At 47.0% G+C, this 18,526-nt stretch overlaps 1 protein-coding gene across 1 annotated transcript in view; it reads right to left on the bottom strand.

Moving 5' to 3' along the window:
* The window catches only part of oca2 (oculocutaneous albinism II), a 63,641-nt gene that overhangs the window by 18,578 nt on the left and 26,537 nt on the right, over nt 1-18,526 (bottom strand). Inside the window, exons 16-18 of the mRNA XM_026159767.1 lie at nt 16,303-16,450; nt 14,278-14,335; nt 13,990-14,098 (exon numbers count right to left, since the gene is read on the bottom strand). Of these exons, the coding sequence (XP_026015552.1) occupies nt 13,990-14,098; nt 14,278-14,335; nt 16,303-16,450 (315 nt within the window). The remainder of the gene's footprint in view (nt 1-13,989; nt 14,099-14,277; nt 14,336-16,302; nt 16,451-18,526) is intronic.

Below are 18,526 nucleotides of genomic sequence, written 5' to 3'. Positions count from 1 at the left end.
AACAGGAGGAACAATGAGTAAAGTGTACACAGGGCACTTTGGGAGATAACGATTTAACAGACTGAAAAAACACTAAGGAGAGGAGCATAACAACACACAGGAGACACTAATGAGAGCAGGAAAATGAACACAGGAGGGAAGTACAAACACAGTGAGAAAGACTGAAGGAACAAAGACAAAAAATAGGAATTTAAAATTAGCCAGAAGGGCAGAAAAACAAGTCCCGTATGTGAGTGACTGCTGTCTGGGGTTGTTTTATGCTACGCCTTTAAGCACTTCTTTTACCAAAATACTCAGGTACTGATGAATGCATTGGGGGGCTATTTGGGGTTCAATATTTTGCCCAAGGCCTTTTTGTCATGCAAACTGGAAATCAAAGCACTGATGATTGAATTGGTAGATAACCTGCTCTATGTCCCAGGCCACAGGCTCCCCCTGAGGTTCTGGCCTCTTCAGGAGTATCCTGAACTACCATCAGGCAGAGTTATGCGAGTCTGTAACAACATTACCCTGGCCATGCATGTCAAAATCACATGAATGCCACGATCCACAGGGATGCTGGGCACTCATCAAGTGTTTCAGTGTTGCAGCTCATCAGTGTAGTTTCATTTGACACATTTTAACGCTCAGTTAATGAAAGTCAACTTCCGCCATAAACTTTAAACTAGCTCTGGTTCAGCTAACGGAAAATAATTACAACTCCACTTCATGAATTTCTATTTCTCATCACTGTAAAGACACCTTTGATTTCCTCTGTGCTGATTTTTACCTGATCTGTCTTCTGTACGGGAATAAGCCGCAGACACGCCTAAAGAGCTCTCCAATTAAGAAGAGCTTTAAGGTGAGTCTGAGCAGCTGACAGCTGCTGGGAGCACAGCGTCTGAGACAAGAAATATGCTGTAAAAACGTTTCATCACTGCTGTCTTTAAGGCATAGACCAAAGAAAGTGAACACAAGGCATCCTTTAAATGTTAGAATTTAACCAACATAAACAGTTTCAGTCAAATAAAAAAAACTAGAAATTCTCATGAAATTATTCACAAATTACAGATGTAACCCACAACACTGCAGACACATTAGAGGGATCAAACGAGCAGCCAATAATCAGACTGAAATGAAATCTTAGCGTGTAAAGTTAATGAAGCTTTAGTGAGGCTCAATTTTTAAAAGCCATGTAAATGAACAGCCTGGGACTGCTGCAGTAGTCGAATCTGACTCTCACCTGCGTGTAATGAGAGCTGTGTTTGGACCTGCTCCTGTCCCTCCACGGGGACAGAGAACATGCAGCTGTGGGGTCATTCCCATTTAACAAATGTCGCGGCGCAGCGACCTGAGCAGCACCTGTAATTAACCGAGCGTGTTTGGTGGCTGAGTGGCCTCAGCGGCGAGTTCGGGGGGATGACAGCAAGTGTATGATGACGGCCATCTTCATTTAGGGACAGTGTTAGCATTATTAAGATGCTGTTAAGATCAAGGAAGTGGGACAGAGGATGAGGGAACGTGGTGGGAAAATAGAAGAGAGAAAGAGAGGATGGGGACAAAACACATAACAGCAGTTAAAAATAAAAAGATACACACAGATATACAAAACACTGGGAGTAAAAAGATGTGATGGCAGATGATATGCTCAGTGCATCATGGGAAGCGCTCCAGCAGCCTAAGCCTATAGCAGCATGAGTAAAAGATGGCGCCGGTGAGGTCGGCTGCCGTCACGACTGCTCCGACCACTTTTTCTTTGTCTTTGTTTTTTAAGTTAGTTTTCAGCGTTTCTAAATCGGCAAAATCATCACCATTGGGTACATTAGGTATGACAGTGACACTCTTGTATCTATTGGTATACAATGTACTCACAATTCGAAGTTTTTAACTCCGGATCCGAGCTGGCCGAGTGAGATCTCGAGGGAGAACAAAGGGAAGCCGCGGCGGCCTAGAGGGAAGCGAGCCGGCGTCAGGAACAGGCTGAGAGCTCGTGCACACCGCACACCTCTGCCTAGCATCCTGCTCGCCAACGTCCAGTCACTGGAGAACAAGCTTGACGACCTCAGGGCCAGGATAAAGTTCCAGAGAGACATTCGGGACTGCAATCTCCTCTGCTTCACCGAGACATGGCTGAACCCAGCGGTGCCGGACCACGCCATCCAGCCGGCCGAGTTCTTCTCGGTTCACCGCATGGACAGGACACGGGACTCGGGGAAGTCAAGGGGAGGCGGCGTGTGTTTAATGGTGAACAACAACTGGTGCAACAGTGCGAACGTTGTTCCTCTCACACGCTCCTGCACACCAAATCTGGAACTACTGTCCATCATGTGTCGTCCTTTTTATCTACCTCGGGAATTTACATCGGCCATTGTAAGTGCCGTTTATATTCCACCACAAGCGGACACGGTCACCGCCTTATGCGAGCTGCATGAGGCACTCACACAGCACCAGACACAACACCGGGACGCTGCGCTTATTGTGACGGGGGACTTTAATAGCGCCAACCTCAAACGCCTCAGCGCCGAACTTTTATCAACACATCACCTGCCCCACCAGGGGTGAAAGGACACTGGACCACTGCTACACTACGGTCAAGGACGGCTACAAGGCACAATCCCGCCCTCCGTTTGGCAAATCTGATCACGCCGCCATCTTCCTCATGCCAAAATACAAACAAAGGCTGAAACAGGAAGTTCCGGTTCAGAGGAAGGTCGCGCGCTGGACGGATCAATCGGTGGCCGCGTTACAGGACGCAATCGATGACGCAGACTGGGGCATGTTCAGAAACAGCTCCGACGATGACGTCAACGTGTTTACGGAAGCGGTTGTGGGATTCATCGGGAAACTAGCGGATGATACCGTGGAGACAAAGACTATCACAACGTTTCCCAACCAGAAGCCGTGGGTGGATAAAACCATCCGCAACGCTCTGAGATCCCGCACCGCTGCCTACAACACGGGACTCACAACGGGGGACATGGACCCGTACAAAGCCGCGTCATATAACGTGCGGAGGGCGGTAAAAGAGGCGAAGCAGCGCTACGGGAGGAAACTAGAGTCACAACTCCAACAGAGTGACTCTAGGAGCCTGTGGCGGGGACTAAGGACAATAACGGACTATAAAGCACCAACAACCGGTATGACGAACGCGGCCGTGACTCTGGCAGACGAGCTGAACACTTTCTATGCTCGCTTCGAGGCTGCAGCTAAGGTCTCCAACAATGCTAGTGTTAGCGGCGGTAACGGCTGCAGACAGGAAGATACTGCCAGCACCGGAAACGTGGTCGTCATCTCCGAGCATGAAGTAAGGAGAGCCTTCAAAAGAGTGAACACCAGGAAAGCAGCAGGACCAGACGGCATCCCAGGTCGTATCCTAAGAGACTGCGCATACCAGCTAGCTCCTGTGTTCACTGAGATATTCAACATCTCTTTATCTCAGTCGGTGATCCCCACATGCTTCAAAGAGTCCATCATTGTTCCTGTCCCGAAGAAACCCCACCCTGCTTCTCTCAATGACTATCGCCCTGTAGCCCTCACCTCAGTAGTGATGAAGTGCTTTGAACGCCTGGTCAGAGACTTCATCATTTCTTCACTACCAGACACACTGGACCCACTACAGTTCGCTCTCTCATCTCCTCCACACATCACTCACTCACTTGGACACTAGAAGGGGGAATTATGTTAAAATGCTCTTCATAGACTACAGCTCTGCATTTAACACCATAATTCCCTCCACACTCACCACCAAGCTGGAGCATCTGTCATGGTCGGACGGTCCTTCCCGGAGCGACCTGTCTGTGTGTGTATGTGTGTGCTTCTCTCTCTCTCCTCCTCCACCCAGTGGCTGACACACCTGCACCTAATTTGCCGTCCAGCTGTCACTGATCATCCTCGTTGTGGACTGAGGTACTTAACTATGTGTCCGGATGGCAGTCGACGCTGGATTGTACTGGAGGCTCGGTAGTAAAGAGTGTTTTCTTACTTTTAACATAGCCTTAGCCGGCTACCCTTCTCACCTGTAGCTGTCGTCACTTGTTTATAGGAGGAAGTGATACGGAGCAGAAGGTTGGAGAGAAGGAGTCCGCTGGATTAAGCCCTCGGAGGAGAAACACACTCAGATAATCACTTGGGAGACTCACCTGCACACCACTGGGAATTTGGAGATGATCACCGTTGGATTTTTGTACTTCGCTTTGTGACTGTTTTTGAGCACTGTAAATAAACGCACTGTTTGCTTTGCATCCAGAGCTCCGCGACTGAGTCTGTATTTCCCCCATTACCCGTGACAGAACAATCCAGCCAGCTATGGACTCAGCGGACTCAACCCCCGTCCAGCGCGAGCTCGCGCTTCAAGCTGAACGGTTGGAGCGGCATGAACAGATGCTGCAGCATGTGGCCAGGGAGCAGTCCGCGCTACTACAGGTGGTATCTGAACTGAAAGGTATGTTGCTTGCTACACCTAGGGCACCCATTCAACCACCAGAGCCCAGTACACCACCACAACCACCAGTGGAGCTTCTAAATATAGCGGCGGCCTGTCCCCTTCCCCCATCTCCGCCTCCGCCTCAGCGAGAACACACGTTCCCTATACCTGAAAAATTCAGTGGAGAGTTGGACAAGAGCCGGGGGTTTTTGGCTCAATGCTCTCTGATTTTTAGGCAGCAGACTCGAGCTTATGCCTCTGATATCGCCAAGATCACCCTCATGGTGGAGCTCATGACCGGACGAGCGCTACTCTGGGCTCAAGCAGTCCTGAGCGCCCAATCCTCCATCTCATATAGTGATTTTTTGAGCAAATTTCGGTGTGTGTTTGACAAAGGCTCTAACCCTGACAGTGCTGCTCATCGCATGTTTACTTTAAAGCAGGGCCGGCGAAGCGTGGCAGACTTCTCCGTGGACTTTTGGATCCTGGCCGAGGAGACGGGTTGGGAGGAAAAGGCGCTCCGAGGAGCATTCCTAAACAGCTTAAACGAGAATGTCAAACGTGAGTTGGCCACTAAAGAGCTTCCTAAATCGTTAAGTGCCCTGGTTAACATGTGTATCAGTCTAGACGACCATATGCGGGAGTTTGGCAGGCGGACTGGAGATGGGCGACGGTCAGTAGGGGTCGTAGGAGTTTCGACTGGACTCCCCTCTCTCGAGTGGAGAGAGGAGGGAATGGACTCACCTGCTGACGAGGAGCAACCCATGCAGCTCGGACGGACTAAATTCACCCGGAGCAGAAGGCAACTGGTGGGTGAGTGTTTTGTGTGCGGGAAGAAGGGGCATTTCGCGGACTCCTGTCCCTCACGGCTAAAAGACTCAGCCCGTCAGTAAAGGTGGGGATACTGACGGGTGTGCCGGTGAATACATTCCTCCACCTCAGCTGCCCTGCTAAATTATGGTTTCTTTCCCGCACCCATTCTTGTGATGCACTAATAGACTCAGGAGCTGAACAAAGTTTTTTGGATGAGGCTTTGGCCCACAAGATGGGTTTGCCTGTTGTTCCTCTCCCGGAAACACTCCAGGTGTCAGCGCTTAATGGCAGGCCTTTAGCCGCTGTCACTCACCGCACTCAAGAAATCACACTCACTCTCTCCGGCAACCACACTGAACAGATGTTCCTGTTTCTCTTCAAGGCACCTGACACACCCTTAGTTTTGGGATTCCCCTGGCTCCAGCGACACAATCCACAGATTGATTGGGCCAAGGGATGTATCGTAGGGTGGAGCACCCGTTGCCATGAGCAGTGTTTACGCTCTGCTGTGCCGGGTTGCATGTCAGACGATCTTGCGGGGCCGCCCTCTCGCCTCGACTTGTCAACCGTGCCAGCCGAATATCATGATCTAGGTCGAGTCTTTAGCAAAGACGGGGCCCAATCGCTGCCCCCCCATCGTCCGTACGACTGCGGGATTGATTTGCTCTCAGGCGCCCCCTTGCCCACTAGCCGACTCTACAGTATCTCGAAACCTGAGCGCGAGTCTATGGAGCGCTACATCACAGACTCCCTGGCAGCAGGCATCATCCGTCCCTCCACCTCTCCCTTGGGTGCAGGCTTCTTTTTTGTTAAAAAGAAAGATGCGTCCCTACGCCCCTGCATTGACTATCGGGGACTGAACAAGATCACTATCAAAAACAAATATCCTCTACCTCTGCTCACCTCAGCTTTTGAACTCCTTCAAGGAGCCACCCATTTCACCAAACTTGATCTCCGCAATGCTTATCACCTGGTCCGCATCCGCGAGGGGGACGAGTGGAAGACGGCCTTCAACACCCATCTGGGCCACTTCGAGTACCTGGTAATGCCGTTCGGACTCACTAACGCCCCTGCCATTTTCCAAGCCCTGGTAAATGACGTCCTACGAGATTTTTTAAACCACTTCGTGTTCGTCTACCTTGATGACATTCTGATTTTCTCCAGGTCCGGAGCTGAGCATGTTAAGCATGTGAGACTGGTGTTGCACCGCCTGCTGGAGAATCGGCTGTTTTGTAAAGCGGAGAAATGTGAGTTTCATGCCTCAACTGTCTCTTTTCTGGGTTTCATCATTGAACAGGGCCGGTTGCGAGCAGACCCGGCTAAGGTCAAAGCTGTGTTGGAGTGGCCTGTGCCTGGCACTCGGAAGAAGTTGCAAAGTTTTCTGGGATTCAGCAACTTCTACAGACGCTTCATCCGGGACTTCGGTAAGGTGGCATTGCCTCTTACCCAACTCACGTCGCCCAAACAGCCGTACCAGTGGTCTCCAGCGGCTCAGCAAGCATTCGACCGTCTCAAGAGCTTGTTTGCCTCGGCCCCCATCCTGGCCCAGGCTGACCTCGCCCTGCCGTTCGTGGTGGAGGTGGACGCTTCTGATTCTGGAGTTGGGGCGGTTCTCTCTCAGCGCAAGGCAGGTAAATTACACCCCTGTGCCTTTTTCTCCCGTCGGCTCACTCAGGCTGAAAGGAATTATGACGTGGGCGACCGGGAGCTTCTTGCCATCAAGTTGGCGCTGGAGGAGTGGCGGCACTGGTTGGAGGGGAGCGAACATCCTGTTATCGTGTGGACGGACCACAAGAACCTCGCCTACCTCCAAGCGGCTAAGCGCCTGAATGCCCGACAGGCCAGGTGGGCACTGTTTTTTGCACGGTTTAACCTAACCATCACCTACAGGCCCGGGTCCCGGAATACGAAGCCAGACGCCTTGTCGCGCCAGTTCGCGCCAGACACGGACCCTGAGGAGAAGGAGAAACCCATTCTGCCAGCCTCATGCATCGTGGGGACCCTCACCTGGGAGATAGAAAGGGTGGTCCAAGATGCTCAGCGACAAGAACCCGACCCCGGCACCGGTCCAGCAGGTAGATTGTACGTTCCCTCAGCGGTCAGGGGTAAGGTCATCCACTGGGCACACACCGCACGGTTTACCTGCCATCCGGGCAGGAACCGAACTGTCACCTTCTTACAAAGGCTGTTTTGGTGGCCCTCTCTCTCTCAGGACGTCCGGGAGTATGTGGCCGTATGTCCTGTGTGCGCCCGAAATAAGACGTCCAACTCCCCTCCACCGGGACTCCTCAGACCACTGCCTGTCCCCAGCCGGCCGTGGTCGCACGTCGCTCTGGACTTCATCACTGGCCTCCCTCCGTCCTCTGGTAAAACTGTTATACTCACCATCGTTGACCGTTTTTCTAAGGCTGCCCATTTTGTTGCCCTTACCAAACTTCCCACCGCTCTAGAGACTGCCCAGCTCTTGACCCAACATGTTTTCCGCCTTCACGGCATTCCTCTGGACATTGTTTCTGACCGTGGGCCCCAGTTCACCTCGCGGGTATGGAAGATGTTTTGTACCGAGCTGGGGGTCCAGGTCAGCCTGTCCTCTGGGTTCCACCCGCAGACTAATGGGCAGACTGAGCGAGCGAACCAGGAGCTGGAGGCCATGCTGCACTGCGTCGTTTCCTCCAACCAGTCGTCATGGAGTGAGCAGTTGGCGTGGGCCGAATACGCCCATAACTCTAGCACGTCGGCCGCTACGGGTGTCTCTCCCTTCGAGGCGTCCCTGGGGTATCAACCCCCGCTCCTCTGCATCACGGAGGGAGAGGTGGCCGTGCCTTCCGTGCAACATCACATGAGGCGCTGTCGACGGATCTGGCGGGCAACTCGAGCGGCACTGCTGCGTACGAGCGCTCAAAACAAGAGACTGGCTGACCGCCGCCGCGTCCCTACACCGGCCTATCGGGTGGGCCAGCAGGTGTGGCTTTCCTCTAAGAACATCACTCTGCGGACTGAGTCCAAGAAGCTGGCTCCCCGGTTCCTTGGACCCTTTTCTGTGCAAGCCATCCTGAATCCAGTGACTGTCCGACTGGCCCTCCCGCGCAACATGAAGGTACACGATGTGTTTCATGTTTCTCAAATTAGGCCGGTCCGGACCAGCCCGTTGTGCCCGCCTCCCGGGCCCCCGCCACCCGCCCTGGATATCGCTGGCGCTCCGGCGTATTCCATTACTCGCATAATGGATGCCAGGCGCCGCGGTAGGGGCTTCCAGTTTTTGGTGGATTGGGCGGGGTACAGTCCGGAAGAGCGTTCCTGGGTGCCGCGGTCTGCGGTTCTCGACCACGCTATGGTGAGAGAGTTCCGCCGTCGGCACCCTGACAAGTTTCGTGGGTCGCCCGGGGGCTCCCGTTAGAGGGGGGGTACTGTCATGGTCGGACGGTCCTTCCCGGAGCGACCTGTCTGTGTGTGTATGTGTGTGCTTCTCTCTCTCTCCTCCTCCACCCAGTGGCTGACACACCTGCACCTAATTTGCCATCCAGCTGTCACTGATCATCCTCGTTGTGGACTGAGGTACTTAACTATGTGTCCGGATGGCAGTCGACGCTGGATTGTACTGGAGGCTCGGTAGTAAAGAGTGTTTTCTTATTTTTAACATAGCCTTAGCCGGCTACCCTTCTCACCTGTAGCTGTCGTCACTTGTTTATAGGAGGAAGTGATACGGAGCAGAAGGTTGGAGAGAAGGAGTCCGCTGGATTAAGCCCTCGGAGGAGAAACACACTCAGATAATCACTTGGGAGACTCACCTGCACACCACTGGGAATTTGGAGATGATCACCGTTGGATTTTTGTACTTCGCTTTGTGACTGTTTTTGAGCACTGTAAATAAACGCACTGTTTGCTTCGCATCCAGAGCTCCGCGACTGAGTCTGTATTTCCCCCATTACCCGTGACAGCATCTGGGACTCAGCTCATCTATGTGTCAGTGGATCTCCAACTTCCTAACTGGCAGACCACAGGCAGTAAGGATGGGCGGACATGTCTCAGCCTCCACCACTCTCAGCACTGGAGCCCCCCAGGGGTGTGTTCTGAGCCCCCTGCTGTACTCTTTGTACACATATGACTGTGTGGCCACTACCAGCTCCACCACCATCATCAAGTTTGCTGACGACACCGTCGTGGTGGGCCTGATCTCTGATAACAACGAGACGGCCTACCTGAAGGAGATTAGGAATCTGGAGAACTGGTGCCAGAGGAACAACCTCCTTCTAAACGTCAGTAAGACAAAGGAGCTGATAGTGGACTTCAGCACTAAGCAGGAGAGGAACTACCAGACCCCCGTCATCAACGAGTGCCCAGTGGAGAGAGTGGACAGCTTCAAATACCTCGGAGTTCACATCACGCAGGACCTGTCATGGTCCTGTCACATCAACACCGTGGTGAAAAAGGCCCGTCAGCGTCTCTACCACCTCAGACGCTTGAGAGACTTCCAACTGCCCTCCAAGGTGCTCAGGAACTTTTACTCGTGCACCATAGAGAGCATCCTGGCGGGAAACATCTTAACCTGGTTCGGGAACAGCACCATGCAGGACAGACGAGCTCTAGAGAGGGTTGTGCGGTCAGCTGAGCGCACCATCCGCTCCGAGCTCCCTGACCTGCACTCAATCTACAACAGGCGGTGCTGGACCAAGGCCGGGAAGATCGTGAAGGACCTCAGCCATCCCAACAACAGACTGTTCTCTCTGCTGAGGTCAGGAAAGCGATTCCGCTCCCTGAAGACCAACACAGAGAGACTGAGGAGGAGCTTCTTCCCGCAGGCGATACGGTCTCTCAATCACACCACCACACAGTACTGACCCACACATATGGTTCTTACACACACACACTGGACATTCTGGACATTGTTTTTGCACAACACTGGTCACTATATTCTTCATTTCCGGTTAATACTTGTACAGCTGCTGTTATTGTGTATATATTTATTTATATTTAGATTTCTTCATACATTCTTATATAGTTCTATATTGTGTATTGTGTATTTTGTTGTACAGTTATTTTATTTTCAACTTTAATTTATATATTTTATCTTATTCTTTCCCAGTTAAATTTACCCTTCATTCTAATTTGTGTTGTACAGTTATTTCATTTTTAACCTTAATTTATATTTTATTCCTTCCTAGTTAAATTTACCCTTTTTAATTTTTCATATTTATTTCCTATCTTATTCATAGACTTTTCCTTTTTTGTTTTCTTTAGGTCACGAGCAGTTGTCCAAGCATTTCACTACATATCGTACTGTGTATGACTGTGTACGTGACAAATAAAATTTGAATTTGATTTGATTTGATTTGAGTAAGGGATGTTTCCACAGCAGTGGTACCTGATAGCTGAAGGCTCTGCCTCCCATTCGCAAACTCTAGAAGCACAAATAAACCTGCAGTCTAAGAGAAATGCTCTGTTAGGATAATATGGGATCTTTAAAATATGACAGAAACTGATTATCCAGGAGAAAGGTTTTAAATTCAATTCTGGACTTAACAGGATGCCAGTGAAGAGAAGCCAGTATGGGGGAAATGCGGTCGCTCTTTCTACTCTCTGTTCAGGAGCTTTTAGTTACTCTGAGATGGGGTGTTTCTGATTTTGGCAATATTGCACGATTTTAAATGTATTTTTGATAGGAAGCATTTTTCATGTCTGTGGCTCTTCGGGGAGAACCCGGACATCCAAGTAAATTGGGTCTTTCAAAGAAGTGGTAGTAAAGGTGGTAATCCATGCCAAGCAGCACGAATCAGAATATTAGAGATGACTATTTCGCAAACTGCTGTGAGATTGTATTGAACTTGATAACCTGTTGGTGATAATCTCATGTTAACTCTACATGCTGCAGCAGATATTGGATACTGAGGAGCAAAGTCATGGTTTTCCTGTTATTCTCTTCCCATGTGTGCTGTACTCTCCTCTTTCTGTCTTTATCTGTCTTTGGGTTACTTTATGTTTTACGTCATCGGTTTGTTTTCTCGTGTGACTTCAAAATCAATGCCCAGCTCACATTAACTTTAATCTGTGATTGTATGCTTTCAGATTTGCATCACTGAAGTGTGGTTTTAAGCTATATTTTACACAGCATCCTAACTTTTTATTATTTTGTCTTTTCCTTTGATCTCGTCGGATTATTTGCTTGCCTTTCATGTGCTTTCTTTACTTGTTTCCTGGTTTCTGTTTTTACCTTTTGTAGCTGTTTTCTTGGACTTTGGTTCATCATTTTATTTTATTCTAAATTCTGGACCACGTCTGTACCTTTGTGCAATCTCCTAACACAAACAGCTGTAAGTGGTTAAAATTTCTTCTGGAAACCTAAAATAATAATACTTAATTTTTAAAGCAGCTTTTTATGTTTTTGGCTTTAAGGAAAAAACATGCAAAGCTGTCTCTATTAAGAGAAGCAGAGACATATGTGCAATTATGCATCTATGGAACAGCAGAGACAATCTTTCCAGCACTCGCTGTTGTTTAATCAACATTTTATAATATACTGAAACAGAATGGAATAGATGCAAGTCGTAGTTACTGCTTAACCCTGATCCAAATATATAACAGGCGCATTGGTTAGTCAAGCACAAACCCTGACCTGCAGACCTATTATCAGCATTGAAAGAAATGATCTTTGGAGAAGCTTTGGAAAAGTGAAAAATCCCACCGGGCAACAGAACCTTTCTCTTGTGACTGTGATTACACACCTGAGAGAGTTTTTAAAAAACAGAGAATTCAAAGGGATCGAGAAAGCCCGAAAAGAAAAAGGGATTTGATTTCCAGCAGTACGCCTGAACATGTGGATCCACTGGGACCCCGGGTTATCCGGCACTGCTCAAGAGGTGCAGTGAGAGCTACAGAGACAGAGATTTCCACTTGAATGAGGGAGAGAGCACCTCATCTAGCTGTAGGGGAGGCAGTGGGTAGCAGCTCACTGTGAGAGCAGGGATAAAAGTCCAAACCAGAGGGGGGGTGCTGGGGGTGGAGTGAGACCGCACCGCAATAAATCAGGATTCAGATTTGGGGGGAAAAAACTGAGGATTGTAGTGGGTTAAGGTCGTAAACTAGGCTTCATGACTTAATTAGATAGAATAGCAAAATAATAATGTAATAGTAATATAATGGTTCGCTATCACACACACACTCCAAAGGATGTATGAGCAATTACAGGGTTCAGTTTCTTGCGCCAGACTGTGAGGAGCCAGGAATCAAACCACCAACCTTTGGATTAATAGGTAATCTGCTCTCCCCTGTGGCTCAGCAGCCATTGACTCATGAGTCATCTGAAACAGTGGAGGGGAGTTTCCACAGCAAGCTCCTCCTGTGTGTGTCTGGGTTTTGAATGCTAGTTACTCAGAATCTGATGGATTCATAAAACTTAAAGTTTAAAGCCCAGATTCAGGGTTCCTGCGTGGTCTGCAGGTTCTGCCCAGACTATTAAAAAAAAAGGTGCTGCTGTTGGTTCCTTCAGCTTCTCCTCTGCTGCAGAGTCCATGAGAGTCATATATCTGCTTAAAAAGGCAATATTTGCTAAGCAGATGATGAATTGCTTTTGAACGAAATGCCACAGGGAGTTTGCCACACTGAGGAGCCAGTGTGACCAGCTAACTTACTTCCACCTATAAACACTTCTGCAGTAGACCCTCAAGAATAAAGTGCACAGGTAAAAGTTTTACAGGTGGCATAGCTCCAGAATGCAAAATGTAACACAACAGCAGCAAAAAAAAATAAATAAATAAATAAATAAAAATAAGAAAAACAGACGGGTGTACCCTCTAGTGTGTATGTACTCGCACACACATATTCACTCACACACCCTTATTCTTAAGCATACATACACATACCTACTTACATATGTGTTCACTTATAGTCTCATACATACTAACATATACATATAAACACATAACGATTCAGAAATGTAGCATATATAGTTACAGAGATTCAAACAAGATCGGGTCTCCTTAACCGGATGTAGTGTTTCCATTTACCCCAAATTTCACTAAATATATCAAACTGGAGTCTTTTAATGAAGGTAATTCTTTCCATTTTAAACATCCCATGTACAGTCTCATGCCAATCACCCAGTGATGGAATTTTCACACTAAGCCATTTCTTGGTAATAATTTTACGGGCAGCCAAACTCAGGATACCATACAACTGCTTAGACATTTTATCTACATTTACTGAGTATAAATATCCAAACAAAAGTTCGTCCCAATTCAATTAGACTTTCAAAGCGATAAGTATTTTACTCTTTAGTAAATATGTATATGAGGACGAATCAGTCAGGGGTGAACGGTTCTGAATGTAAGCAAAGAGTGTTTCGAAATCGTATGATGCTTTACAAAATGTATCAGAAGAGAGAGATTTTCTGTAAAAATGACATGGGAGCTTGAACAAAATAGAGATTCTGACATATCTTTTTCAATATGTTACATCTAGTGGAGGTTTGTCAAACTTTGCACTGCCTATTTTTGCCCCAAATTTTGGTTGAGTGTCTTAAGACAGCCTTTTGCAGCTTTACTGAAATTTTGTTCATCAGTACAGGCTTAGAAGCTCGTGGAGGGATGGAACACGGTGGCCTTAATTGCAGCTTTGTAGCCATGTAATTTGTTGGTTTCATTTGCTAGTCAACCCATTATTTACTCTCTTTTAAATTGCAAGGGCAGAGGAAGCTGTGCTTCATAATTACATGACGGAACCCATAACCACCCAGTGATGCCCGTAACAACAGTGCAATAATGAGAGAGTGCGGGGCTTACCAAGATCGAGATGAATGCTGGGAACGAAGGAGTTGAGAAAGAACATGAAGATCACAACGCCAAGGACGGACACACACTTCACCAGCAGAACTTTGTCAGTAATTCTGTGCTGCGTAGGAGGAAAATGTATTTTTTGTGAATGGTGGAAAAGCTGATGTTATCAGAAGAATGACAGGATTTGTCTTAAGCGAACTTTCAAAGACTAGACCTACTTCATTACTGAGATTACATCAATGCACCAGTCACAGTGATTGAGGAAAATGTGTGAGGTGAAGAATCAAAGCCTACCTTCTTCTGCAGTTCTTGGATGTTTTGCTCCCAGTTCTTATCCTCCTGAGAAATTTGTCTGTCAGACACAACAACATTTAAATCTCACATTAGGCGAATGCACAGTGTCAAAAAACAAACAAACAAAAAATGGAAAAAGTATCATCTCATAGAAACAGGGTGCTTATTTTTAGCAGTTTATAACCGTATGCTGAGCGTTGTGTAGTGTGAAGGATTTATTTCTGCATTTCCTGCCCTTCAAAATTTGTATTTATTTTCTGTAATTGCTATGATGGTCCGGAAAGCAGGCACAGAAAAATAGGAACAGGAAAAAAAAAAAAAACTATTTCTGGACTGAACTGAACATGTCATGCTTCGTGCCATGCTTGTGTTTTAAATAATTAGAGGGGACCTATTATGCTCTTCTCCAGCTCCATATTTCTAATGTTGGGCTGCTAGAGTTTACAGCTTTGTGTGATTCAGAATTAGGAATAATCCTCATTTGTTTGAGCTTGGATTTGGAGCAGCACCTAGTTCATCCAGTGTCTGAAAAAGATATTTAAGCTCCTCCTTCCTTTAGCTAACTTTCTTCCGATATATTGATATTGCACAGATCCAGGAGCAGTCTGAAGTCTGAGCTTCAGGGTCATGGGTCTAACATACATGCACTGACGTTAGGGAGACACACTTCTAGATTTATACCTAATTTCAGAAGTAATAACAAATGCCGTATTTTTCGGACCATAAGATGCACCGGATTATAAGGCACATTAAGCGAAACAAAACAGTCAGATAAGTCAAACTTTACTCAATTCATTATACTAATATAGCTGTGTCGCTAGCGATCACGTAGCACATCATTATATACCAGCTAGCCCAGCTTCAGTAACGCTACAAACGTCACTGCTGTTTAGTTTTCTATCTTCATTCATGTTGGAAGTGATAGCAGAGCTGTACGTTTTAATTTTTTCAGGAATCTCTCAGTCAGAACATGCAATATCATGTTTAGGTGGAAACTAGCGTGCTAACTTCCTGCTAACTTCTAACTCAGTTAAATTTAATAAATTCTGTTTTCATGGATGCCTGGATGTTAAACTTAATTGTTACACCTGGCAAAGTAGCAACGCTGATTAAAGATGAAAGAATTTAGACAGTTTTTAACTCTCAGTGATGCCGTAGTGTTCGTTTGACTTGGGGCCTGAAGCGGATGGAGTTTGGACTCAGATTACTCCACGAGGCTCCTGAGTACAGTAGCCATAACGCTCCGACAATCCATCAAGCGGTGTGGCTTTGTAGCTTACCAAAGTCAGACTAAAACATTTTTGACAGATTTCTGAGCGGCATGTACTACATAAAATCCATTCGAGGTCTGTAAGCACAACCAGAATTCATACATAAGATGCACCGGAATATAAGGCCCATTGTCAATTTTTGAGAAAATTTAAGGATTTTAAGTGCGCCTTATAGTGCAGAAAATACTGTAACAGTGGAAGTGGAACGTGCAGTTACAGTGTTACTATTGCATGCAAGAGTTTTATATGATTGCTACTTTGTAACCGACCACACATCGTGGTGCTATCGTGGCTATGTCACATTTCTAGGCTTTAATGAGCCTTTTCCTTTTTCCTTTGTTACTACAGCGGCCCCTTGTGGTCAAAGTCAGTCTTATTCGTCTGTTTTCTTGGTGGTCTCGATGTGTACACCAGCCAGGTTGCGTCAGTGACGTGTGTCGTCATCCCAGGTCTTTTGTTTAGTTTTTATTGAGTTCTATCGAGTTCTTCTTGTCTTCTGTCACCTGTTATTATACAGTGGAACCCCGACTTACGAAATTAATTTGTTCACAAAGTATTTGCAGTGTGTGCTTTCAGTAATCACACCAGCCATGAATTCTCTTGTTAAATCATGTATTATTGATTAGTACTGATAACTGCATCTAGTGAAAAGATCTGTACGAAGCAATATACAGCAGGTTGGCTTTTGAAAAACGACATTAACAGTACAGACAATGTGATTCTTAATGTTCTGTGTTCTTGTGCTTTCTTTAACCTTTGGAAGGTCTTCATCATGTTTCGCAGCAGACTCTCCAGGTTGAGGACTTTTTGCATTAAAAGACATTTCACAGCTGTCTCCTCTCGGCTGGCGGGGTTTATGCGCTGAGCCGTTTGCCTCCAAACCAGGATCTCATGCTTGAGTTCTGCAGGGCAAAGAGAGAACGGCACCTGTTCAGTGCATGTACGACACACAGACTTCAAAGTTACAGTGATGAAGCTCAGCAGCAGAATGCAGTACGCTTATAACGGATATTTGTCTGGTAATATCTTCTACAGCTGAGAGAACATGGTGATGTTTTCAGTCAATATGCCCAATATGTGAGCCCCCACAGAGGGCCTAATGCAGCCTGGCGATGGGTGCATTGACCAACCCAGGAACCGCCAGTGCTCAAACACAGATACAGCCTGAGGATATGGGACCCTTATGTAGATATCAGTAGGTGCCATCCTTTTTCAGGAAGGTTGCTAGGTGACCATAATAGGATCTAAGCAGTGCAGGGGGAAAGAGGAAATAAAAACATTTCCTGTTAGCAAATCTGCACAATTACCAGCCGTGGCGGGGGGTTTGAGCTGATCCAGCCACATGCACTCTTAGCAAGACCAGGCTGGCAGGAGAAGAAGAAGAAACTCCACGGGGTCAGATTTAGGCCAGCATCGAACGGTCACCGTGGTGATGGGTAAAAGCTTGCTTTAGTTTGCCCGCTGCTCAGTGTGACAGAACAGCTCCGAACAGTCGGTGTTGCTCACAGCTTAAATGTGAGGATTGTGGTGACCACTGAGCAGCCTCATGGTCTCTGCTTCAATCATCCCATGCTGGGGTCATCTCAGAGGGGGGAAGTCTGATAGTGTGGGTAAACAATGATAGGAGGTGACTGTGTTTCCGGAAGAATTCTTAACAGTTTCAAACAAATATCTTTTTTCTTTTATTGTTGTTGTTGTGTTTTGTTTTGTATGCTTATTATCTATCTCCCCAGAGTCTTACAAGCCAGATCTACAGTAAGACAGAATGATGGCGGACAGTCATGCTCCAAACCACCACAGTCTGTCATCCTTTCTCTCTCTCTGAACATTGTTCCAAGTCTTCAGGGATGGCCAAATCATTTTCTTTCCTGTTGCTGGATAATTAAGAAGATACATAAAAGGGCTGTGGTACACCAGATTAGATGAATAGTTTTTTAATAGAAAAGAAAGGAGTCCCGTGTCGCTATCAGGCTGCTCTCTGGATGAGTGAGTCTGTTCACTGCCAACTAGTCAGAGCAACTAAACATCAGAGTAAAGGGGTTTTCTCACATGAGCCATGTGGTGTCGGACACACTGTGAGTCACCAGACCCTCGAGGGATGTTAGCTGGTGAAAAAGGAGATAAAGGCATTCTACCCCAGTAAATGATGTCTGAGTTAGGTTATCATCACAAATACTTTTGAATTTTAAAGGTCAAAAAGTTAGTTTTATCAAATTGATTGTAAACTTTGTTCACCAAGAGGCCCAAACTTTGGCATCGAGGCTCTGAGCTCATGTTTCCACCGCTGAATCCCGTGCAGGTGTGTTTTTAGAGTTTCTTTAACCTGCCTACATTTGAAGAGCATCTGCAAGCCACTTTGCAACGCATCTTCACCCCACTTCATGTCAAACCTTTATACTGCTGCACTCCCCACTTTCATGCTCACGCGTACACATGGAAGGGTCCCACAGCCCTATCACCAAATATACCATTATGTGAAAAGGTTTTTCACAGGTTTCACAGTAGCTTGTAGATTCAGCTTTAGTTTTCTTTTTGTTAACTTTAATACTTAGCATGCTAACGCTTGGGGTTTTTCCAGTTTCTCTGAGCATTGCACGGTCTGATCTTGGGACCGTCCACTCCTCGGAAGATTTTGGGTGCAACAATCCTGAATACTCAAGAGCAAAAAACTGCACAATTTTTGTTTTTACAGAGGTGTTCACATTGTTGATGATCAGTGCACCTGACTTACCCTCTTATTCCCTATTCAAAGAGTAAGGCTTTACCTGCAGAGAGTCGGGAAAACTTTCTTTTTCACATATAAATGACTGCAGAGGGAAATGAGCATCTTTCAACTGTAGTGGTCCCGACTGAGGTAAAAACGTTGAAGACAGAGGTGGTGGATGGATCGAAGCAGCAGGCAGAGATGGAGGGCAGCAGCACTGCCACTGAGGCTTTTATATATGATGTGAAGAGATTGAAGAATGTTACACGTGCAT

The sequence above is a fragment of the Astatotilapia calliptera genome, chromosome 23 (genome assembly GCF_900246225.1).
Source record: "Astatotilapia calliptera chromosome 23, fAstCal1.2, whole genome shotgun sequence".
In the NCBI taxonomy this organism is placed as follows: domain Eukaryota; kingdom Metazoa; phylum Chordata; class Actinopteri; order Cichliformes; family Cichlidae; genus Astatotilapia; species Astatotilapia calliptera.
Note: the sequence above shows the minus strand (reverse complement) of the source record. Positions and strands in the feature narration are given on the sequence as shown.